Here is a 26,302-nt window from a genome sequence, read left to right as displayed (position 1 = left end):
TTAATGGGATTTGCTCTGGAAGATAAAGTTAATTTTGATAAATACATGTTGAAACCATAAACATGGGCTCCTTGGGGCCCAAATGATGGGATAAAAATAACCTTTACCTGGCTGCTGTGGCCTAAGAAAGGAGGGAGGGAAGGGTCTTATGAAGGATAGAGAGGGAGGGAGGTAATATTCAGCCTGGGCACCTTTGAGGAGAAGACCCATGGGAGGTGAAGAATTTGGACATTTAGGACATGGGGGAATTTCGTGAGAGAATGGATTTGCAAACCAGAGACAGTTTTCACCAGTGTCCATGGCCCTCTGCTTTTTCTGTCTTCACCACCTATGCCGGTGGCTGCTGGAGTCACACATTTTGCTCCTCACTCATACCTTGGCTGGGAAAAAGGGTGACTACATTTTTCCAAAATGTAAAGTGACAGCTGTGAGGAACATGCTTTTTCAAATTTGCCACGTTGGAAGGGAACATTAGCTTCTCTTGTGGCGTGTTAGCGGGGCGTGCTAAATGTCCGGAAGAGGCTTTCAGCTCCGAAGGTCTGTGCAGCACAACTGACCATGCCAGGGCAGGGGTGCTTTGTGTGGGCTGATTTCTTTCTGAGGATAAAGGACCGTTCATAGTTTTTTGATTTATTCATAATGCCACCTTTACAATCAGTCCCCATTTCACTTTCATATTTTATTTGCAAAAGAACATTTAAAAAATTTCCTGAGGATATCAGAACAGTTGCTAAAGTTTATAGACTGGATATTTAACATATTATCATTACTTTAAATATAAAAATCAGCAAGTACTAGAAACCATTAGTTTCTAATAGCATTTATACACAACTTGAAAACATACATTTAAGTCTATGCTCAAGAATTTTTTGTACCTAGTATCTTCAATTTTTTTATCTTTAATTTTACATTTTGAATTTAAAGCTGCTTATTAAGAATGTTAAACTCTTTAATAAAGTATATCAAAAGTGATACAGAAATAGGAAATGTACTTTATTGATAAGCTACATACATAAATATACTTTTAAAACATTCACTTATTATAGAAATACTGCTTGAATGCCTCCTGTGTGTACGACACTCAGCTAGGTGCTAAGGATATGAAGTTGAATAAGGCACAATCCTGCCCTCAAGGAGCTTACAGGCTAGTAGAGTTTTTCAAAATGCTGTGTAACAAGTGAGCTAACAGTGATTTCTAATGTAAAGAGGAGCAAATACTTTTTGCATTGAGTGTTAGTTTGGTTGTCTTTGCGAAAGCTTCTTTCTTCTCATAATATGCTGCCTCGTTTACAAATACCGGGTACACGGTACAGTCTCCATCCAACGCAATCGTCTTCCCATCAAGAGTTAAAAACATGGGATCACCAGGGTGCAATGGTTTCCAGTCTTGATCCTCTCAGGAAATGATGAAGATAAATAAATACTTTGGTTTTTCTCTGACTTTAAAAATTTTATGTCAGACTCTAGACAACTAACAAATGAGAGCATTTTCGTCTTTTAAAAAGATATACTTCAGAGATATGTTGAGCGGTGTATGAGTGATATAACTAAACGGAAATTTTGGCAGCATTTTAAAGAGTTCCCCTTTTAATTTTTGTGATTGACACATGTAATTAAAGTTTGCTTCAATACCAGGTTTGCCTTGAATGCTGCCAAAGAGATTAATAATATCAAAAGGCAAAACTAAACGCACACCCCATTATAGTCTACTTCTTGCCAGCTAAAGTTAAAGTCTCCTCCACAAAATTTTGTAAATATTGATTAAGAGCCTTCTGTGTGCAGACATTCTACGACTGGGAATATAAAAATGAGTAACGCTGTGCGCACAGGAGTTTCCATTCTAATGAGAATTGGTGAGAGAGGGTGGCGGGGCAGGCTGGGGGGGAGTCTAACAGAGGGTGGAGCTTCCCATATATACGCCGCCCCCCCCACCACCATATGAAAACAATTGAGTTTTCTGAAAGGTCTGCACCAGGGATTTGAGCCCTCAAACACCAGTGTTGTCAGGCCACAGGAACCCTCGCAAAGTTCTCAAACTTTGATGTACTTGTAAACCATCTGGGGGTTTTGTTAAAACACAGATTCTGGTTCTATGGACCTGGGATGGGGAGCTGAGAGTCTGCATTTCCAACATCTCCCAGTAGCATCAGCCTCCCCCACAGATCTCCACTGCAGAGCTACTGAACCAAAGTCTTCATATTAACAAGCGCTCCAGAGATTCACAGGCATGACTTCTGAGTTTGAGAAGCACCGCATTATAGGAATTTTCTCAACCCTGGCTGCACACGGTAATCATCTGCAGTGTTTAAAGATATAGAGGGGTGGAGGGGCTGACTCTATGCCAGATAAATCAGTCAGAATCTCAAGGGTAGGGCCTAGGCATCATCATTTAAAAAATTTATTTTAAAATTGACATACAGTAAAATGTACTCATTTTGGTGTCCAGTTCTATGACTTTTGACAAATGCATAGCATAGAGTCATATAACCAAGATACAGAGCACTTCCATCACCCACTTCCCCCAATTCTCTCATGCTACCATCTATTTATTGTTCACCCTTATGTTTTGTTTTTAAAGCTCCCCAGGTGGTTCTAAAGGGCAGGCCCCAGTTGTGAACTAGGGTTCTGCACCAGTGGTTTTCAATCAAGAGATGCGCTCAGAGCCACTGAAGGAGCTTCTTCAACACACACATGGCTGGGCCCCATCTACAAAGATTCTGATGAAGCGCAGTGCTTCCCAAACTTGAGCCTCATGAAAACTAGCTGGCAAACTTGAAACAATAGCACAACAACAAAACAACACTGACACCCTGTCTACACCTTGTTGGATGAATCCAGAATCTCTGGGGATGGGACCGGGGAATCACTATATTGTAAACGCTCCTTAGGTGATTCTCACATGGCTTGAGTTTTAGGAGCACTGATTTAGTAGGTTTGGGATAGATTCCAGGCATTTGGGGGGAAAATCCCCCAGATAATTCCAATGAACATCCTGATTGAGAACCATCTCTTTCACAACAAAATCTGGACTCTTGACCTGGTCCTTGCCTGTGTCTCTGGCCCCAGGGTCTACTGGCCTCTCTGCTCCTTCCCTACTCTCCACTGACATGAGTCTTCCTACTGTTCCTCAAACACTCCAAGTTTGTTCCGGCCTCAGGGCCTTTGCACTGGCTCGTCTCAACAAGTCCTTGTGGAGCTGCCCCATGGTCAACCTTTGGGGTCTTTTCTCTCCAACAGGGATCCTTGCTCCTTAAATTCACCAACCTTCATGAAGCCTTAGGCCACAGGGAGATGTGTTGAGAGGCATATCAGTGATCTAACTAAATTGAAATTCCTTGAGGGATACAAAACTCAAAAAATCTAAGTGTTGTAGCCTGTCAGGACATTTGTCACATTGGCCTCTGTTTCTCGTACTTGTTATTTTTGTCACCTATAGTGTTTTCCTCCTTTCTCTTTGTCATTGTCTTTCCTGTCTTTAAAATATGCCTAAGGCTCCTTCTCCAGGATTCTAGCTAGATCCCACTAAGTCACAAGGCGGGACTTGCTCCACCAGCCTGTCTTGTTGAGCAGGATGTTATTAAGTTCCCAGGTCTATTATACATGTGTATATATATCACATGGATTTTATCTACTTGAGGACTGTGCCATAGTCTCTTGTATGTCTTCCCATGTTGCGCTTGGGATGTATTTCATACAAGAAAACAGCTTGACAAGAATGCTGCAGGCTGATAGGTAGAGCTGGAGAAGCTCTACTACTTCTTTCCAGGCCTCTGGGTGGCTCATATTGAAATGGGTCCTAAGGACAAGTAGTTCTTCAGAAAGTGATCCCCAATCCTATTGCTTCTGCCTTCTTCTTTGGCTACATTCACTCTTCTTCTTACTCTTCAGAAAGGTGATTGTAAGAAACACAGTAAGCCCTAAGGTCATGGGATAGCGCGGGAATATGATGAATGACAATGTCTGGCAAGGGCCTCTAGAGGAGGGGTACCCTGTGGCCTAAGGCTTTGTGAAGGCTGGTGAGTTCAAGGAGCAAGGATCCCACCTGGAGAGACTAGACCCCAAAGGTAGACCATGGGGTAGCTCCACAAGGGCTTGTCAGGATGAGCCAGGATGGAGGTATGATTACCATCAGCAGTTGCTAACAGCATGCTTGGTAATGGCCTATAATAGTATTGACATTCTTATCCAAACTGCTTATGATGCAAATCTGGGACAATTGACAAAGTCTCTAGAAGACAGGATCAAAATAAATGAGACTGTGACACTGGGATATGTGAAGTGTTGTTTAGCTTTTTGGAATCTTTCCTCCTCTCTGCTTTTCCCTTTGCCTTTTCCAGATTTAAACCTCCTACACTCTCCCAAGTAAACCCTGGTGCTGTAGTGGTTAAGAGCTATGGCTACTAACTAAAAGTCGGCAGTTCAAATCCACCAATGGGGTAGTTCCACTGTGTCTTATAGGGTGGCTATGAGTTGGAATCGACTCAACGGCAACTGGTTTGGTTTCGTTTTTATACTCTCCCAAGAGACAGGGCTTCCTCCTCCTTCACCATGCCGATAAGAAATGAGGTGATCAAACTAGGCAAGTGTTTTTGAAGTTCCGAGGAGAGTCAGAGGATGGTGGCAGAAAACCTTCCAAAGAAAACATTCTGATTTTTTGCTTTAACTTACTCTGTGGTGATCACAGGGAGGTAACAGTACTATGGCCAACCACAAAGAACATGAGTTCCGGGTCTGCCATTGACAGCTATTTGGCTGTGGGAAGGATATGCCTTCTGGATCTCAGTTTCCTTATATTAAAATAGATACAATAATTCCTACCCATTGTACTTGGGTAGAGATTTCACCTTCTCTGAGAGGCCTTGTTTGACCACTTCCTCCTCATTATTCTGTTAGAGCACTTGGTTGTTTATCTTCCTTTCTAGACCATAGTTCAGCCTTTAGTATATGTAGTTTACAAGTTCCATGAAAGTATAGACCACATTCATTGATGTATTTCCTGAGCCCAGCACAGGATATGCTCAGTAAATATTTATTGAGTGAAGGTCTGACTATCTCAATAGTCTGAAAACACTAGTGTTTTTGAGAACTTCAAGTGAGTTAATGTATGTATAATGCTTTAGGAACTGTAAGGTTTTATTCAAAGGTAGGGCATCATTATTTTCAATATTTTAAAGAAATGGCAAATGTTACCTGCAGGTTAGGATGGATAACAGCAGCAATTTCTCCACTTTCATTCCGGGGATAATCAACTTTCTCCATTATTTTATAGACCTCAATAGCACAGGAAGGAAATTCTTTTCCTATGACAAAAAAAAAAAGAAAAAGAAAAAAAAATGTAAACAGCAACAACAAAAAAAATCTCTGAAAAAAGAGAAGTTTATACTTTAAGGAGGGAAGACCCACCACCCCCCCAAAAAAAAAAACAAATAAAAAATGAAGATGGATGGTTACAGGGAGAACACACCACATTTAATTAAGAATGTTCATAAACAACCCTATTGGCAATTGTTGACAAGTACTTTTTTATGCAGATGGGCAGAGGTAGAAAACAGAATTGAAAAAGACAGTGTGGAAGAAAAAGAACATAGAGCTGGGCATCAGGACACCTGAGTTCTAAGCTCCTGGGTGTGTGATCTTGAGCAAGATGCATAACTTCTCGAGGCTTGCTTTGTTTATCTGTCAAATGAAGGTTTTGAATTGCCTTATCTAAGAAGGCCCTTCCAGTTTTGGCATTCTATGATTGCATATTTTCAGGAGGATTTCCAGCATGTTAGGTGACATCAGCATAGTGCTCTTTCTTTTTAAACAGGTACAGCAAACACCTGGACTGTTCCTGAGCAGTGAGACCTTGTAATGCAGGCAGTCTGCCAACAGTGGAGCCCAGCTTCAAAAGGTGCAGTGGCACTAAACAACCCAACACCCACAAACTTGGAAAAGGAGTAGTTTACATCTATACCAGGCAATTGCTGAGCAAGCGGGTTGAACTTTCATCCAACATGGGGCCTATGGTGTGCTATGGCCCCAATCCTTTGCCCTTAGAGCAGAAAGCTTAGTAGGGATGGGGATACTCCTTTACACCTTTTGTATCAATTAGCTTTTGCTGCATAAGGTACTGCTTTAGCGCTTACGGCTTAAAACAACTCTTTAATTTAGATCAAGATCCTGTGGGTTGGGAGGATGGTTCCTCTGGTCTGGGTTGGCTTGGCTAATTTCTGCTTTGCTTGCTCATACATTTGTGGTGAGCTGGCAGGTTGGCTGGAGGCTGGATAATCTAGGATGGCCTTAATCACATGTCTGACATTTGACAGGCAGTCAGCTGGAGCTGTATGCTATTGGCTAGGGTGTCTGTGTTCTGTGCTTCATGGCTTCTCATTTTCCAGCAGGCTAGCCTGGACTTACTCACATGGAGGTGGTATAGGGTTCCCAAGAGCAAGGAGAAAAAGAAAGTCATATGGCCAGCTCAGATATAAGGCTGGGAAAATACTCCCTCTCTTGATAGACCTGAAACATCACATTGCAAACTGCGTGGATGTAAGCAGTGGGAGAATTTGGGGCCATTTCTACAAGCTACCATCCCTTCCATGATGAAGATGGGAACTTTGCTGATTTTTTTCTCTGTAAACCAGAAGGTTCATTGGGAGGAAAGGAAAAAGTGGTAGAACACAAAGGAGTATATTTTTGTACTTAGAATCTCAGAGTTGGAAGGAGTCTGGAAAGCCTAACTCTCACCTAATGCTTGATTAATCTCCATATCATTCTGGCCAAGCGGTCATCTTACCCCTGCTTGAACAACCTCACAAAGTGTGGTCCATTCCATTGTTGATCAGCTTTGTTAATTGGAAACTCGTGTCTGCAGGTAACATTATCCCACTCATTCTATTCTGCCCTCTGGGTCACAAAAAATATGTCTAACTGCTTTTCTAAACAGTACTTCTGAAACCCTGAAATAAAATTGCACTTAAGCCTTCTTTTTGCCAATCCAAATATCCTCAGTTCTATCGATCATTATTCATATGTGGTCAGTAAATGAAAAGGTATGCGAAGGTACTTTGTAAATTGTGAAGTTCTACATACATTTTAGGGATTATTCTTATTATGGTTTTCAAACCCTTCACCATTCTCAACTCTCTCGTATGGCTCAGCTCTATTGATAACTGTCCCTCCTGAGGTAAGAATTCATAATTCACTCACAGTTCTCCACAATCTATTCAAGGCAAAAAAGATGATCACTTCCCTCATCTTGAAAATTTTAAACACAAAAGCGGAACGTTGTCTCTAATGAATTTAACTTTAAGCATTTAGTTTAGACAATTGTTAACAATTGTCAGGATATTTCGGATCCATCATTTCAACCAGGGTATTTTCCTGCTAGCTTTTTGCCATCTATCACCTAGATAAACATGCCACATATGTTCTTAACCAAGTCGCTGATAACTTTTAAGTAGCAAAGAGTCAAGGACGGAGTTCTCCTGCAGATTTCTGGAGACCTTTCTCCAGTTGGTTATTTATGTTAGCATTCTTTGGGTAATGGTGCTCAGTTACAAATGCACCAAACTGGATAGTCAATCAAGCCTCTAAATTAATAGTGGTTTAGAATGTTTGAATTGAAGAATCCTTTGCTTAAATGAAATATTACGTGGAAGAGCAAGAAAACAGAACTGCCCTGGTTGAAGGAGAGGTGGTAGTGGTAGGGTGTCCTAGAGCTACTATTCCCCACCCCTGTGGTGGGAATCTGTGAGACAAGACTTAAAAATCATATTTCTGTACTCAGATTTGTGGCTTTCTACCAGAGTGTAGAGTGTTGTAGCTCTACAAACTTGCTATTCAAAGGGTTTCTTTTGAATATGGTATGATCTTCCCAATACCAGCTCACTAGAAAGAGTAGAACCTGTTCTCAAAAAGGTGGTGGAGAGCTAATTTTTAGTTTTCATGACTTTGAAGTCAAAGGATCACCAAGCACAGAAGAAATCCCCATGATCGCAGTAGGGTACACAATCTGAGGTTAAGGTTCCCACAAACACTGACCTATATACCAGCTTTGTTGCTATAATCACCCATTCCTCAACAACAATTTCAATTCATTGTGTTGGACATTTACATAGAATGTCTCCTTAATTTTATTTATAATTAATTTTAAAAAATTCATTAGTCTTTTTAAAAAATATTTTATTGTGCTTTAGGTGAAAGCTTACACAGCAAATTTGGTTCCCATTTAACAATTTTTGTACAAATTGTTCCATGACATTGGTTACAATTTTCACAATGAGTCATCATTCTCATTATTTTCATTTTGTTTCTTCTGCTTCCATTGATCTAGTTTCCCTTCCCATCCTTACCTTCTCATCTTTGCTTTTGGGTAAACTTTGACTCTTTGGTCTCATATAGTTAATTGTTTAAGGGAGCACATTACTCACGAGTGATACTGTTCATTTTATAAGCTAGTCTATTATTTGGCTACAAGGTGACCTGAAGAAATAGCTTCAAATTCAAGTTCAAAGATTACCTTAGGGTGATAGACTCGGGGGTTCCTCCAGTCTCTATCTGTCTAGTAGGTCTGGCCTTTTTTAAGAATTTGAGTTATGTTCTACATTTTTTCCCAATTCTGTCTGAGACCTTTTACTGTGTCCCTGGTCAGAATGGTTGGTAAAGGTAGCTGAACTAGACCAACTAGTTCTTCTGGTCTCAGGTTAGAGGTGGCTGTCATTCTTGTGGGCTTGTAATTCTATGGACTAATTTCTCTTTTCAGCCTTTGATTTCCTTCACTATCTGTTGCTCCAAACGAGTAGTGACCAATAGTTGTATTTTAGATGGCCACTTGCAAGCTTTAAGACCTGGGACCGTACTCACCAATCTAGGATGTAGAACTTTATCTTTGTGAACAATGTTATGTCAATTGACTAAGTTGTCCCCCAAGACCATGGTGTCAAGCCTTCTAACCCAGTAAACCAATCTTGCAATTTGTTTGGATATATCTAAGAAGCCTCCATAACTGTGCCCCTTATGTGGTTTGTTATTTATGTGGGTACATATGCCTACAGGTACACTTATACATGCACATGCATTTACTCGAGTTTGCCTTTCTATACACACACATATATGTATGCATCCTTAACTACCCATGCAACCACACACATATTTTTTGGTTGTTTTTACTGTTGTTGCAAAATTGTATGTGTTGTAACATTTACAGAAATTGTGACTTTTTCTCGTGTACTTCTTAGTGTTTTTATTCACCTTGGTCTAGTTGTGCTGACTTCACCCATATTGGATCTTGTCTTTCCCATCACCAAAAGTATCAAGTCTACTATCTAGAAAGCGATTCCCCTCCTTCTCCCTCCCATCCCTGGTAACCATCAAAGCACTGTGCTTTCTAAGTGCATATATATTCTTGATTTTTCATAGTAATGGGATCATACTATCTATCTATCTATATATATATATATTTTGTGTGATTGACTTATTTCACTCAGCACAATGTCCTCCAGATCAACCCATGTTTCATGGACTCCTCATTATCCTTTACAGCTGCATAGTATTCCATTGTATATGTACCACAGTTTGTTAATCCATTCATCTGTTGATGAGCACTTAGGTTGTTTTCATCTTCTTGTTAATAATGCAGCAATGAACATTGGTGTGCATATGTCTATTAATGTCACTGCTCTTGTATCTTCAGGATATACACCTAGGAGTGGGATTCCTGGATCATAAGGTATTTCTATTTCTGGCTTTCTGGCACCATACAGTTTTCCATAATGGTTGTACCATTTTGTACTCCCACCAGCAGTGTATATGAGTTCTGATTCCCCAAGCCTGCCAGCATTTGTTTTCTTTCTTTTTTTTTTTTTATCACTGCCATTTTTGCAGGGGTGAAATATCTCATTGTAGCTTTGATTTGCATCTCTCTAATGGCTGGAATCGACTCGACAGCACTGGGTTTTCTTTTTAATGGCTGATGATCACAAGTATCTTTTCACATATTTATTGGCCACCTGCATGTCCTCTTTGGTGAAGTGTCTGTTCATGTCTTTTGCCCATTTTTTGATTGGATTGTTTATCTTTTTGTTGTTGAGTTGTTGAAGTTTTCTATATATTTTAGAGATTAGACACTTATCAGATATGTCATTGCCAAATATTTTTTCCCAGTCTGCAGGTCCTCTTTTTACTCTCTTCTTAAAGTCTTTTGATGAGCATAAGTAATTAATTTTTAGGAGGTCCCAGTTTTCTAATTTATCTTCTGTCATTCATGCATCTTAGTTGTGTTCAATAGGTATTTATGCTGAAAATTAGGTCCCCTAGTTTTGTTCCTATGTTGTCTTCCAGGAACTTTATAGTTTTAGCTTTAATGTTTAGGTTTTTGATTGATTTTGAGTTAGTTTTTGTGCATGACGTGATGTATGGATCCTGATTAATTTTTCTGTATATGAATATCCAGTTTTGCCAGCACCATTTGTTAAAGAGGCTGTTTCTTCCACATTGAATGGACTTTGATCCTTTGTTGAAGATCAGCTGCCCAGATGGATGAATTTACTTCTGGGTTCTCAATTCTATTCCATTGGTCTATGTGTCCATTGTTGAACTAGTACAAGGCTGTTTTGATTACCATGGCTGTATGTAACTTTTGAGATTGAGAAGTGTGAGGCTTCCTACTTTGTTCTTCTTCTTTAATATTGCTTTAGCTATTTGGAGCCTCTTTCCATATAAAGCTGGAGATTAGTTTTTTCATTTCATTAAAGAATGTTGTTGGGACTTGGATAGAGATTGCATTATATCTATAGATTGTTTTAACTTTCACAATGTTAAGTCTTCCAATCCATGAGCATAAATGTTTTTCAATCTATGTAGATGTCTTTTAGTTTTTTGTAGTAGCATTTTATAATTTTCCTTGTATAAGTTTTTTACATCCCTGGATAGGTTTATTCCTAGTATTTTACCCTTTTGGAGGATATTGTAAATGGTATTGTTTTCTTGATTTCCTTTTCAGAGTCCCCCTTATTAGTGTAGAGGAACCAAACTGATTTTTATGTGTATAATTAATTTTTAATTACACAAATAATACATGAATGCACTCTTCTTGAAAATAACTAAAATTAGCTTGGTTTGTTCCTCACCTTTCCAGTAATCACTGTTATAAGTTTGATGTGCTTTCCTCTAAAACTTTTTCTGGGTATTAAAACTACCCCAGTGTACCCAGTGCCATTGAGTCGATTCTGACTCATAGTGACCCTATAGGACAGAGTAGAACTGCCCCGTAGAGTTTCCAAGGAGTGCCTGGCAGATTTGAACCGCCAACCTTTTGGTTAGCAGCCATAGCACTTAACCACTATGCCACCTAGTGTTTTTAAAACAATTATTATTATTTAAAAACAAAGAGTTATAGCATATGTTTTGTTTTGCAAATTTCTTTCTTTCAATAAATAATATGTTTTGAAGATCATTCCACATTTGTTTATTTAGCTGTTCCCCAACTGATGGATATTCAGGTGTTTCCATCCTTTCTGTTAACAAACAGTGCTACAACAACCAGCCTTGTATACAATGCTTTGCTTGTGCATGTACTTACGTTTCTCTCAGATGTGGAATTTCTGGGTCATAGGATTTGTGCATTTTTAAAAGTGAAAACTATAAGAGTACTCTCTAAATTGTCTTCAAGGAGCCCTGGTGGTACGATGGTTAAGTACTTGGCTGCTAACCAAAAGGTTGGCAGTTTGAACCCACCAGCTACTCCGTGGGAGAAAAGACCTGGTGATCTGCTCCTACGGCCTAGGAAACCCTATGGGGTAGTTCTACCCTGCCATATAGGGTTGTTCTGAGTCAGAATTGACTCAATGACATACAACAAGCAAAGCGTCTATACCAATTTGTAGTTTCATCAACAGAGAATAAGTGTATCTTCTTTTCCTACATCATCACTCACACTTAATATTATTAAATTTTAATATTTTCCCAGTCTAATGTGGGAAAATGGTTTTTCATTTTAACTTGCGTTTCTCTAATTGCTCGTGATGTCCAATATCTTTTTATATATTTATCAGACATTTGTATTTTTTAGTCTTTCTTTGCTTTTTAACATTGAGATTAATAGGAAAATAAGGATTTGATTTGGGGAGCATTATCTGGTAGCTGCTTTTTTTTGAAGGTGTCTATTCTGGTCATTGAGGAATAGTTCAAGTGAAGACAAATTTTAAAAGGCATCTAGATCATGAGCATGGCAAATGTGACCTAGGTTCTCATTGCTATTTCAGTGTTTAGGGGTTAAGTCATTGTGTGTGCTCATATCATCTCCCTTTCCTGATCTGTTTATACATTTATATGAACTAACAAGGAAAAAATCTCCTCCTCACTACTTACCTTCATTGAAATGATGTATAAAATCAAGAGCATGTTTAATCATTTTTCTCATTTGATCCAAAATATCAGCTCTCAGAACCCCTTGAGGCTGGGGACCAACTTCTATACCTAGGTATGGAAGAGGAAACTGTCACATTTATATAAGTATTAGAATATATTGTAAAGCTGAGCATTTTAATATCTGAAGATCTAAAATCCTATCATTAAAAATTATTAAAAAGTAGATCTTGTAGCATCATGGAAAATGTTTAAAACATAAATGTAGGTAAAATAAAAAGCTGAACATGTACAAATTATATGCATAGTGAATAAAGATTGGGAGAGAATATGGAAAAAATCAAAGAACAGTAAGATACTGGTGTCTTCAAATTTTATTCAACATTGTCAAAATATTTAAAAAACATAATACAGTAAACCAAATCTGCTGCTGATGAGTTGATCCCAACTCATAGCAACCCTGTAGGATGGAGCAGAGCTACCCCATAGGGTTTCCAAGGCTATACATTTTTGCCCAAGCAGACTGTCATATCTTTCTTCTGTGGAGTGGCTGGTGGGTTTGAACCACTGACCTTTCGGTTAGCAGCTGAGTGCTTTAACCACCGTGTCACCAGGGCTCCTAATACAGTAAAAGGGGTAAACAAATTTATGCTGAAAAAATAGTAAGTGACCATAAAGAGAAATTGTCATAGGCAGGTTTGACAGGAGGAAGCAACATTTATTTAGTCATAGAAAACTAGACCAGATGAGCCATGGATTTCAGCCAATAGAACAATCCATGCCACCCTAGAGAGCAACACTCTTGCCCTTAACATAACAACTCATCCTGATAAAACAGTGCAATGGTTTTAATTTTCTGCTGTTGTTGTTAGGTGATGTTGAGTTGGTTCTGATTCATAGCAAACATATGCACAACAGAACAAAACACTGCCCAGTCCTGTGCCATTCTCACAATTTTTGTTATGCTTAAGCCCATTGTTGCAGCCATTGTGTCAATCCATCTCATTGAGGGTCTTCCTTTTTTTCAATGACCCTCTACTTTACCAAGCGTGATGTCCTTCTCCAGGGACTTATCCCTCCTGATAACATGGTCAGAATATGTGAGACGAAGTCTTGCCATCCTTGCTTCTAAGGAGCACCCTGGTTGTAGTTCTTCCAACACAAATTTGTTCACTCTTCTGGCAGACCATGGTATATTCAATATTCTTTGCCAATACCATAATTCAAAGGCATCAATTCTTCTTTGGTCTTCATTATTCATTGTCCAGCTTTTGCATGCATATGAGGTGATTGAAAACACCATGGCTTGGCTCAGGCACACCTAAGTCCTCAAAGTGACATCTTTGCTATTCAACACTTTAAAGGGGTCTTTTGCAGCAGATTTTTGCAATGCAATACGTCATTTGATTTCTTGACTTTTACTTCTGTGGGCGTTGATTGTGGATCCAAGTAAAATGAAATCCCTTACAACTTCAATCTTTTCTTGTTTATTATGATGTTGCTCATTTGTCCAGTTGTATTTTTGTTTTCTTTGTGTTGAGGTGCAATTCATACCGAAATGTAGCCTTGTATCTTCATCAGTAAGTGCTTCAAGTCCTCTTCACTTTCAGCAAGCAAGGTTGTGTCATCTGCATATCGCAGATTGTTAGTGAGTCTTTCTCCAATCCTGATGCCCCATTCTTCTTCTTCGTATAGTCCAGCTTCTTGGATTGTTTGCTCAGCATACAGATTGAATAAGTACGGTGAAAGGATACAACCCCGATGCACATCTTTTCTGATTTTAAACCACAAAGTATCCCCTTGTTTTATTTGAGTGACTGCCTCTAGGTCTATGTACAGGTTCCTCATGAGCACAATTAAGTGTCCTGGAATTCCCATTCTTTGCAAAGTTATTCACAATTTGTTATGATCCACATAGTCGAATGCCTTTGTATAGCCAATAAAACACAGATAAACATCTTTCTAGTATTCTCTGCTGTCAGCCAAAATCCATCTGACACCAGCAACGATATCCCTCATTCCATGTCCTCTTCTGAATTGGGCTTGAATTTCTGGCAGTTGCCTGTCGATGTACTGCTGCAACCACTTTTGAATGATCTTCAGCAAAATTTTACTTGTGTGTGACATTTATAATATTGTTGAATAATTTCTGCATCCGGTTGGATCACCTTTCTTTGGAATGGGCACGAATGTGGATCTCTTCCAGTTGGTTGGTCAGGTAGCTGTCTTCCAAATTCCTTGGCACAGACGAGTGAGTACCTCCAGCGCTGCATCTGTTTTTTCTTTTTGAAATATCTCAATTGGTATTCTGTCAATTCCTGGAGCCTTGTTTTTCGCCAATGCCTGTAGTGCAGCTTGGACTTATTCCTCCATTACCATCAGTTATTGATTCATATGCTGCCCCCTAAAATGATTCAATGTTGATTAATTCTTTTTGGTACAGTGACTCTTTGTATTCCTTCCATCTTCTTTTGATGATTCCTGCATCATTCAATATTTTGCCCATAGAAGCCTTCAAAATTGCAACTCAAGGTTTGAATTTTTTTTCTTCAGTTCTTTCAGCTTGAGAAATTTGGTCTTCTAACTTCAGGTCTTTGCACATTTCACTATAATACTTTTGTCTTCTCGAGCTATTCTTTGAAATCTTCTGTTCAGCTCTTTTACTTCATCATTTCTTCTGTTTACTTTAGCTACTTGACTTTCAAGAGCAAGTTTCAGAGTCTTCTGACATCTATTTTGGTCTTTTCTTTCTTTCCTGTCTTTTTAATAGCCTTTTGTTTTCTTCATGTATGATGTCCTTGACGTCATTCCACAACTCATCTGGTCTTTGGTCATTAGTGTTCAATGTGTTAAATCTGTTCTTGAGATGGTCTCTAAATTCAGGTGGGATAGTCTCAAGGTCATATTTTGGCTCTCATGGACTTGCTCTAATTTTCTTCAGCTTCAACTTGAACTTGCATATGAGAAACTGATAGTATGTCTGTTCCAAAGTTGGCCCTGGCCTTGTTCTGACTGATGATATTGAGGTTCTCCATCATTTCTTTTGACAGATGTAACCGATTTGATTCCTGTGTATTCCATCTGGTGAGGTCCTTTCATGTTGTTGGAAAAGGTATTTGCAATGAAGAAGTCGTTGGTCTTGCAAAATTCTATTCTGTGATCTTCGGCATTGTTTCCATCATCAAGGCCATATTTTCCAACTACTGATCCTTCTTTGTTTCCAGCTTTCTCATTTCAATCACCAGTGATTATGAATGCATCTTGATTGCATGTTTGATCGATTTCAGACTGCAGAATTTGATAAAAATTTTCAATTTCTTCATTTTTGACCTTAGTGGTTGGTGCATAAATTTGAATAATAGTCATAGTAACTGATTTTTCTTGTAGGCGTATGGGTATTATCCTATCACTGACATCGTAGTACTCCAGAATAGATCCTGAAATGTATTTTTGACAAGGAATGTGACATCATTCCTCTTCAACTTGTTATTCTCAGCATAGTAGACCATATGATTGTTAGATTCAAAATGACTAATTCTAGTCCATTTCAGCTCACTAATGCCTATGATACTGACCTTTATGTGTTCCACTTCATTTCTGATGACTTCCAATTTTCCTAGATTCATGCCTCGTACATTCCAAGCTGTGATTATTAATGGATGTTTACAGCTGTTTCTTCTTATTTTGGATCATGCCACATCAGGAAATGAAGGTCCTGAAAACTTTAGTCCATCCATGTCATTAAGATCGACTCCACTTTGAGGAAGAAGCTCTTCCCCAGTCATATTTTGAGTGCCTTCCAACCTAAGGGGCTCACCTTCTGGCAATGTATCAGATAATGTTCTGCTGCTATTTGTAAGGTTCTCGCTGGCCAATTGTTTCAGAAGTAGACTGCCAGGTCTTCTTCCTAGTCTGTCTTAGTCTGGAAGCTCTGCTGAAACCAGTCCACAATGCTAGACCCTGCAAGTATTTGAAATACTGGTGACATAGCTTTCAGCATCACAGCGACACACAAGCCACCACAGCACCACAAACTGACAGATAAAGTGGTGTAGAAAAAAAAAATTGTTTTCATTTCTTCGTAACACAACTATGTCTGCACTATCAGGCCTACCTCCTGTGGCTGTCAAGCATCCATCCTTATAGCTATAAAGCTACTCTTTCTCTAAAGCACATATCTACCCTCTTCTCTCTTGCTCAAGTCTTCCCCATACTTGTCCTTCAATCATCACCCTCTCCTTTTCAAGGATGTTTGTATAGTCAACAGCCTTGGAAGATAGAGATGGTGTTTTCCTGGGAGCAACAGGCAAGTGTGTCTACTGGCCATTACAGAAGATTCAAGTTCCCTTAGCTCAATCGTTGCCCCTGGAGTGCCACTGGTATGTGTAGGTGTTATCTGGCCCTTTTCACATATCATATGGAATTGGTGCTCAGGAGCCAGCGCAAATGATGACACTCTGTTACCGCTGATGTTAATAAACTATTACATGTTTCTGACCTAGGAGTCTTGTGTCTAATACCAGCATCCACAAAAACAAAACACAACAAAACAACTAACTTATTAGCTTGCAGGTAGGTTAAAACCTCAGACTCCTTGACAATGAGAGAGCCAGAAAGCAGCCTGGAGAAGACCTAAAGCTCATGCTCCTCTGGAACTACAAGTACTTTGAAGAAACAGATCCACTGCCTTTCTGGCCCAATCAAATCTGACCACACTGAATAAGCTCATGAATGTATATATTACCAAAGTTAAATGACTAATATTTTATATATAGTCATAGTTATAGGAATCATATGGCAGGGAATATTTGTATATATCTAAGTGGCATGTGTGATTAAATCTGTAATTAGCAATCATTTATAAGTTTAAATTGTGTACTCAGTGGAAATTACAACTAACACTCATCAAATGTGCACTATTAGGCTGCAGAAAGGGTAGGGGACAGAGAACTCTATGATAACTGGAGATTACAGTGTAGCAGGAATGACATGTAATCAATCAGGAGCTCGGGGTCCATTGTACATGATATTCCCTTTCCTTCAAAGGGTTGTCTGAGGACTAGGCCTGGTTCACCAACTGTTTAAAGAAATTTGTGGAGTAAATGACTCTGGAGTGTGGTTAGGGAAGGCTCTTTAGAAGGTGGCATTTGAACTGGACCTTGAGGATGAGAAGAATTCTGCAAGGCTAATTTAGAAGGACTGAGCATTACAGCAAAGAAAACAATATGAACAAAAAACGAAAGGCTGCTCAATAAAATTGAGGAAGTTTAGTATAGTTAGAGTGTTTGCCTGCCTGGGGTTAATATCCTTGCTACTTGAAAGTTACAAGCTGTACTAATATGCAAGGTAGCTATAAGCATTCTTTATAAATAATTTTCTTGGAGTTTCAGATAGGATATATTTTGTTCAGTTATGACAATGGAAAATATGACTTACCAACTGGATATTTGGCTATAGAACGAGTGGTTGCATATTTGAGGGATGGATGCTCAATAAGATAAACATAGCAGGGTGATGGAGCCAAAGAAGTCTGAAAAGAATTTAAAACATCTTTCTTATTATGTAAAGACCATATGTTTGTTCTCTTTGCTGCTACAGACTCAATAATGCTTTTAATATGTTTTACTTCATCAGCTAAAATCAGTAAAAGAACTTTATGAAATGCACTCTAAAACTCAATGTTATTGTTACAGCTTTGAAAACACATAAATTAATTACTTATAAAATCAAATTATACATAGCTTTTTGGGTAAAATGTACATTAAGCAATTCTCCAGAACCATGATTAAAGAATAGGAAATAAATTTTCCTTCTAAATGGATGTGATTATTTTTGTTTTTATCACTGGTTACACTTACTATTTAGCTTAGTATTGGTCTCTTAAAGAATTCTGTTTCTACCCCTGTGCTCAGCTCTCTACTGATGTTGAGTGACCCCCTCCACTTAACCAAATGAGAATTTAAGCTGGACCTTTCAGATTTGATAACCTTGCAACCAAAGCATTCAGCTATCCCTTCAGTGATTAACAAAGAATGACTTGATGATGATCTCCTACAAGAACTACTATCTAGCTACTGTCAGAAACTCAAGGGAAACAAAAATAATAGTTAACCTTTAAAAAAAACCTTTACAATCTGCTGAGTTATTGCGCTAAATGTTTAAATACTTTGCATCATTTAAGGCTTTTAACAGTCATATGGGGTGTTATCATGCTAATTTTATAAAATGAGGAAAGCAAGATTCTGAGAATTGAGTTTCTTGTTCAAGGTTAGCGGATGAGATAATCAGCATTAGAACTCAGGTCCTCCTAATTACAGGACAAACACTTTCCACTAAGTCATACTGCCTTTCAGAAAGTGTGGATAGCCATTATACAGAAGCAAACATACGGTTCATTATTTGTGTTTTTCCTTGGTTGTTACTTTCTAGCAATTTTTCTCTGGCTACAGACTACACACTGAATTGCAGAATTTTCCATTTTGTAGATCTCTGAGCCTTAAAATGATTAACTATGTGAAGTACTGAAAGATCCAATGTGTGCTGGGGTATCTGAATAAAATGGGGGCAAGAGCAGAACTAAAGGGAGCCAAGCTTTTTATTATAGGACTTTAGTCAACATTAAATGACTATTTCATGAGCTTCCTAAAATTGAACTACTTCAATCACACATTTTAAAATTTTGATATAATTTTTACTTGGTTTTACCAAACAGCCCAGATTTGGTAGTTGTCTGGATAAAGATTTGTTATTTTACAGATACAAGAATCTACAAGTGTTTTATTCTTTCATTCATTGTGTATATTCTTTTACTTGTTCCCTGTCCTTTCTCTTGGCAGTCGCTGGTCCCTCTATATTCTGATACCACCCCTCTCTCCCAAGCTTAGTTTGGAGCAGACCCCATCTCTCTTGGGCCCTCTCTCCTGATCCTTTTCTGGTTGTTTCACATCTCTAATTGACTTAAAAGTACAGGTCCTATGCTAACTTATAAATTAATAAAATTAACATTACCTTAATATAATGAAACATCTGAATTAAAAAGTCATTCTTGGAATCTTCAAGAATAAGAGTGCACCCCATATTAGACGTAGTGTTGTGAAGGTCAAAAATAATGTCATAGGAATCTTCACTCTCTTTTGGACCAAATAAATGATTTATTTCTTGAGCCCTTATTACTTCATATGGCAAATCCTCTGACCTATTTTTGCTGTTATTAGCAGAGAAAAAAAAGATTAAAAACATCTGTGGCTGAGATAACATAAATATACAATAAAAACACAATTTACAAGGAACCAGTTGCCAAACCTTTAATATGAAATATCTGTGAGAGAAGTGAAAACATCTGAAAAACTTTATAAATAAAAAATACCATTTTTCCTTCATTTGATTCCCTATAATTAATGTTGCATTGCATTTTGACAAAATGACAGTTTGTTGATGTGACTGGTCACAAGGTAGAACATTTCAAACAGAATTCAACATTTTATTGCAATCTTGTACAATTTAATAAACAGTTTCCGAGCACATAAATATGGTGCATTGGGCTATTTATTTTGGGGCTGGGTCATCAAATTAACTTTTTTTTTGCACTCTAGCTAACTCTAGCGCACAAAACAGTGAAACTTAGGTGCTTACATCCTCCAGTCAGGGATTACTAATGGAGGTCCAAGAACCACCAGTGGTCCAGGGTCAAACTTTATAGATAAAAATCTGTAAACCCTCCAAAATTGCAAAATTTTGTGGATATTTGCATGTTTTTTTTCTGGGATGAGGCTTCATAGTTGTTATTGAATTCTCAAATAAGTCTCTATCTACCCCCACCACAGATGGTTAAGATATACTTTTTTTTTTTTGCTTTACATGGTTATGATTTAAATTTATTTTTCCTCGTTAAGCCACTCTACCTCATTTTCCTGTAATTCCATTTATTTCTATTCCGTAACTATTTTTGCTAGTAATTCTGAGGAATCTAGAGACTGCACCTGCAATCAAGAAGGTGAAGCAGATATTTTATGACTATGAGGCAAAAGCCATGAGGACAAAAGGTGAATGCTAGGATGGTGCAGTGGGAAGACAGGTAGAGCCTATGGCATTGATGATATCATTGAGCCACTGCCCTAGCCCTGGGCTGCCTACCTGTCTCTGGAATTACTATTTGTGAAAAAGAAACCCTTATTTGTTTGAGTCATTGTTTTTAGGTTTCTGTTATACACAGCCAAAAACAATTTCTAATGGATATGTACGCATTTTAAAAGTTAATTCATGAGATAACCGTATGTGATTCCCCACTCTGAACCAATTGCTTCTACATCATTCTCTCCCACATTAATAAACAGCACCACTACCTACCTAGTTGTTCAGAGTCAAGGGTTGAAGTCTTAAAAGATAACAGAAACTTCAAGTTTTCATGCCTGAAGTTCAGGTCCCACTGGAAGAGTCTCAAGGGATAGGGCTGGAAGAAGAGGCAGGGGCAATATCCTGAAGGACCCTATTAGCTATGCTAAGTTGTTTAGATTTTGAATAAGAGTCTTTTGCAGAATTTTCAGCAGGGGATAGGCATGGTAAGATTTGCATGTTAGAATGGTCCCTATGGCTACCATACGCAGGATGGATGCAGAAAGGACTGGAGTAAGGCTGGACACGGAGAGATTCTTTAGGGGGCTACTCTAACTGTCCACACAAAGCAGCAGTCAGGAAATCAAAAGATGCACTGCATTGGGCAAATCTGCTGTAAAAGACCTCTTTAAAGTGTTGAAAAACAAAGATGTCACCTTGAAGAGCAAGATGCACCTGACACAGGCCATAGTGTTTTCAATCATGTCCTATGCATGTGAAAGCTGGATGATGAATAAGGAAGACCGAAGAAGAATTGATGCCTTTGAATTGTGGTGTTAGAAAAGAATATTGAATATACCGTGGACTGCCAAAAGAACGAACAACTCTGTCTTGGAAGAAGTACAACCAGAATGCGCCTTAGACATAGGGATGGCAAGACTATGTCTCACATACTATGACATGTTGTCAGGCGTGATCAGTCCCTGGAGAAGGACATCACGCTCGGTAAAGTAGAGGGCCAGCCAAAAAGAGGAAGATCTTCCTTGAGATGGATTGACCTGGTGGCTGCAACAATGGGTTTAAGCATAATAACGATTGTGGGGATGGCCCAGGACCAGGCAGTGTTTCATTCTGTTGTACACAGTGTCACTACGACTTAGAACCGACTCGATGGCACCTAACAACAACAGCAGCAGAAATGGGGAGTGCCTGAATGGTGCAAATGTTTAATGTGCTTGCTGCTAACTGAAAGGTTAATGGTTCTCCCACCCAGAGACACCTCAGAAGAAGGGCCTGGCGGCCTACTTCCGGAAAAAAAAAAAAATCTGCCATCAAAAACTCTGTGGAGCACAGTTTTACTCTGACATATATGGGTTGTCATGAGTTGGAATTGATTTAATGGCAAATGGTTTGATTTTTTTGGTTTAGTGGAAATGGAGAGGAAGACTGGATTTGAGAAATACTTGCCGGGAACAACTGAGATGACATAGAGACCCACTGGACATGGAAGATAAAGACCTGGGAAGGTTCTAAAATGAGTTCCGTAAGGGATTGGTGGGTAATGGTGCCATCACTGAGATGGGGAATACAGGAGAAGGAGGAAGTTTGAGGGAGCGAGAACAGGAAAACTTAGATTATCAGTCTCATAAATTTTCTTAACCATCCTGAGAGAGAACTGTCTAGCCTCTGGATAGTATTAAGGGAAAAAAAGCAGAAAATGAATTTAATTTAAAAGACTGCTCTCATGAAGCTGCACGCCTTTGGATAGTCATGATATAATTCACTCTAGTCCAGAGTTATTTGAGAAGTTAACATGCTGACTAAAAGAGTTATTCTTCAACAACTCTTACTTGTAATTTAGGAGTTAGTTAACAGCTATTTTAGGAGCTCTGGTGGCGCAGTGGGTAAGAGCTACAGCTGCTAACCAAAAGATCAGCAGTTCAAATCTACCAGCTATTCCTTTGAAATGCTATGGAGCACTTCCACTCTGTCCTACAGGGTCACTATGAGTTGGAATTGACTCAGAGGCAATGTTTTTTTTTTTTGGTTTGATGGCACAGTGGTTAAAGCACTCAGCTGCTAATCAAAAGGTCAGTCGTTCGAACCCACCAGGCCCTCCTCAGGAGAAAAATGTGGCAGTCTGTTTCTGTAAGGATTTACAGCCTTGAAAACCCTATGGGGCAGTTCTACTCTATAACTATCTTTCGATTTGTAGTGAGATCAAACGTGAGTAATTCTCTACACTCAGATTAGCATTTATCAAAAAAAGAAAAATAAGGTAGCTCTGCATTAGTTGTTTCTGTGCACATGTTATGTCTTAGCTAGTAGTCTACATACTCCTGAAGGGTAGAAACTGTTTCTTATATAGCTTTGTGCATGGCACAGTGCCCTGAGAAGAGCTGGCATTTAATAATATTTTTAGATAAATTAAAGAATGAAGTGGTAAAAAGCAAATGCTTAGAGGCATGTATGTCTATCTACAACGGTAGCTATTATGATATAACCAAAAGCAAAAATAGTTAACAAGGGCGTACCTGGAGTGTTACTATCACATACATTGTATGCAGTTTAGTATACAGTGGTTGGAATTTAAAGTATTTGTTCAGGTGGAGTGCCTTTGCCTCTCATTATTACCATCTATGGCAATACACCACTGAAGGTAAGTGGATCTTTGATCACAGAGCTATCACGTCACCTGATAATGGACATTTACTCACTTTTTCTTTCAACAAATATTAATTGAAACATCACATTTTTCTAAACTAGAACTTCATGCGCTATCATAAATACTGTTGCACGAAAAAATAGTAATGAATTATCTAGAAAGCTAACAAACTTGTGCACAAGCATAGTGGTCAAACACTACTTTCATGCAAAGGATTATTAAATGTGTTTCCTTAAAGATATTGTTTAAAAATAAAACATTTGTTATTTATTTGCCTCAGTCTGTATAGAGTGCATTTAAAAAGAAAATCAGTTAAGAATAGCCTGGCATTTAAGAAAGATTGTAAAAAAGCGTATGAATGTCTAGTTTAGATACTTGTGTAGTTCGTCATGAAGTGTGATTAAAAGTGAAAGTGATCTTACGATAGCAACTATATGGATTAACATGCGTATTTATAACATGCATTTTTTTATAGGTATAGGTGTGTTCTCTCTCACACACATACCGCTTTTCTCACACATACACATGCACACAACATAAAACATAGTCTTACCCAAGATTTTCAAGGTCAAAAACTCGATTCAAGTCACAGTCAATATATCTGGAACACTTCTTCACTGCTCTTGGGTTGGTAATAAACGGTTTCACCTCCAGCCCTGCTCTCTGAATCTCTGCACCATCCTCTAGCCAGTGCTTAACTAGAAAGACTCCTGTTAGCTCGTTGCCATGCGTTCCTCCAAATATAGCAACCTTTTTTATAGGCTCTTCAGCAACGTGACAAGAGGTCATTTTACCATGTAGTTTTATCTGACTTCTGCAATTCAGAAGAGAGAAGATCAAAGTAAACTTAATTTCTGAAGAAAAGTTGAGAAATTTAAATTGAAAGGAATATTTCACCAAAGTGCAAAGTTCAAAGTTCCCTTGAGTACATCTTAACTCTGTTTCAAGTTCCGAGCTCTGTTTATTATATGGACACTCCTTCCTTTAGCCCTGCCCTTTACCATATTTGGATTAAAATATGCAAAGATCAGCGAGAGATACAGCTGTTTACTCTAACTTCTAACTCCCTCAGATGGTCAGTACATCTAAATGCAATTATAAATCAGCATCACACTCATACCAAAAATTTGTTTTTCCTTCCCTGACATCTAATGGTGAGTTTATGATTATCTGTAATAACAAAAATAGTTTAAATCCAATTTCAAAAAAATATAAAAAATAAAGAATTGGTCCATACATGTACCTGTTATTATTCAATATTTATATTTTCACTGGCATTTGAAAACAGCTATTTTTCATCATCTGAGTGAATTCAATCTCATCTTTATAAACAGCCACAGGGACATCCTCAGAAGCCCCCCCCTTGAACCAACATTCTTTTTTTTCAGAATGCTTTAGAGACACAAGGGCCAAATAAATGATCACCGAGACTTAAAAAGCTACTTTCAAATATTTTTTATTATTATTTTTTATCATGAAGTTTTTGGTCATTCTGTCAACTTTCTTAGGAATCTTCCTCACTTTTTGCATAAATACTAAAGGAAAAGCAACTGTTGGTACTTTTCTAGTCTTTGAAATGCCTGAAAATGTCTTGGGACATACTGTATATACTATCCACATTATGAGTTTATCCACATTATGAGTTTATATAGACGTGGCCTAATTCATTGGCAGTGAGACTGTCCACTGGAATGCACCACTTAAGAGGGGGTTTTGTTAGGAGAAACTATCCAGAATACTAAGATGATTACATCCTTTCGGAGAAATGATTCTGAGCCAGATCTAGTTTGACTTCATGCGCAATCCAGACAGTCAAATATGTTCAAGTCCTGGGAATATTATGTACTAGTAATTATCAGGTTGTTTGACAGGGTACAACAAGAGTAAATCACTACAATTACAGAGTAGTTTAATTTATAATGTTCTTCGGCATATGTTCTCGCAGTTTATTTATACATCTATTTTGTAAGATACGGCGGGTTAGGTGTTGACGTTCCCAATGCAGCAGTAAAGGAACCAAAAAACCAAACCAAACCGAATGCCGTCGAGTTGATTCCAACTCAGGAAAGAGAGGTTAAATAACTTAAGATTCTGCAGCTATTTAGGAGCAGAACAAGGCCTGGGACCCAAGTTTTCTGACTCAAAGACCAATATTTTTCATACACAATAGAATGTCTATTGGCTTTCCCCAAAATTCCACTTTTTCCTTTCAAAATTTGCATAAATAATCACTACAGTGTGCTCAGGAAATAAACATACAAATAAAACATGATAGAAATATAAAATATAAATGTTTCATAATTTTTAATAAACCAATTCCTGTGTTCTTCCTTTAAGAGATTATAATGCAGAGAAAGCAAAACAACAAAATCTAAATTTACACATTAACAGTGTTCCAATCTAAGAAAAAGTTCCTTTAGCCTTTGATTTTCTACCCACATTGATGTACAGTAAACATTTCAAGCAGTGTAAAGATTATGAAAACGTGTGTGAATGTAAGTAGATGAGAGTTGTGTTGTTTACTTATTTTGGTTTTAGGAACAGTAAAACCAAATGGTGAATTTTTAACACTTGATTATGTTTTGTTTCTTTTCTGCCGATTTGTAGTTAGTTTTGTTCTTTGCCCTAGTCTCTCTGGAAATGCTGCTTCAGCTCTTTACTAGTAGCTGGCACAAATGACTTGCATTTTGAGGCTTGTTTTATGGAATCTCAACAGTTCAGCATTTTGAAGCACATTTAACATGCATAAAGTAAATTTCTCTTACATGTAAGAATAAATAACTTTTTTGAGAGTTAATTACAGTAATCCTGTCCTATACTTACCTTGTTTACTGTGTACAGAGTTTGTCTTCCGTGGAAAGCTTTATTAGAAAAAAAGGAGAGCATTTCCTCAGAACTAGAGCAACAGAGGCTTTTCATACTCTTAAACCAAGTTAACTTCCGAAAGATTTTTAACTCCCTGTTTCCCAAAGTGCACTAAATTTTCAGGTCCCACAAAACCTACAATTTTTTAGTCTAGTTCTTTTTTTGAGAGTCAGAGAATTGATACTATACAAAGTGAAGCCTTTTCTAGTTGTCACTATCTTGGTATTAGATTAATATTTAATGTTTTGAAGTTCTTAAAAGAATAAGCCTAATAACTTCCAACACTGCAAATATTTTGTGATGATAAAGGCACTTTATTTATTAATAAAATAATGTAGTTTAAAACAAAAGGAGAGCAAATTTTTTCTTCAT

The 26,302-nt window shown here is 38.1% G+C and overlaps 1 protein-coding gene across 1 annotated transcript; it reads right to left on the bottom strand.

Moving 5' to 3' along the window:
- Positions 1-614: 614 nt before the first annotated feature.
- Positions 615-24,062, bottom strand: ASPA (aspartoacylase). Its single transcript, XM_003416836.4, has 6 exons — positions 23,619-24,062; positions 19,357-19,552; positions 17,785-17,878; positions 12,352-12,459; positions 5,191-5,300; positions 615-1,393 (listed from the first exon to the last, which is right to left on the bottom strand). The coding sequence occupies exons 1-6, from the start codon at positions 23,852-23,854 to the stop codon at positions 1,196-1,198; spliced, it is 942 nt and encodes a 313-aa protein (XP_003416884.1). The 5' UTR covers positions 23,855-24,062; the 3' UTR covers positions 615-1,195.
- Between the last annotated feature and the right edge of the window lie 2,240 nt (positions 24,063-26,302).

Source organism: Loxodonta africana, chromosome 18 (genome assembly GCF_030014295.1).
Source record: "Loxodonta africana isolate mLoxAfr1 chromosome 18, mLoxAfr1.hap2, whole genome shotgun sequence".
In the NCBI taxonomy this organism is placed as follows: Eukaryota; Metazoa; Chordata; class Mammalia; order Proboscidea; family Elephantidae; genus Loxodonta; species Loxodonta africana.
The sequence above is the reverse complement of the archived record's forward strand: the minus strand, read 5'-3'. Positions and strand labels throughout refer to the sequence as shown.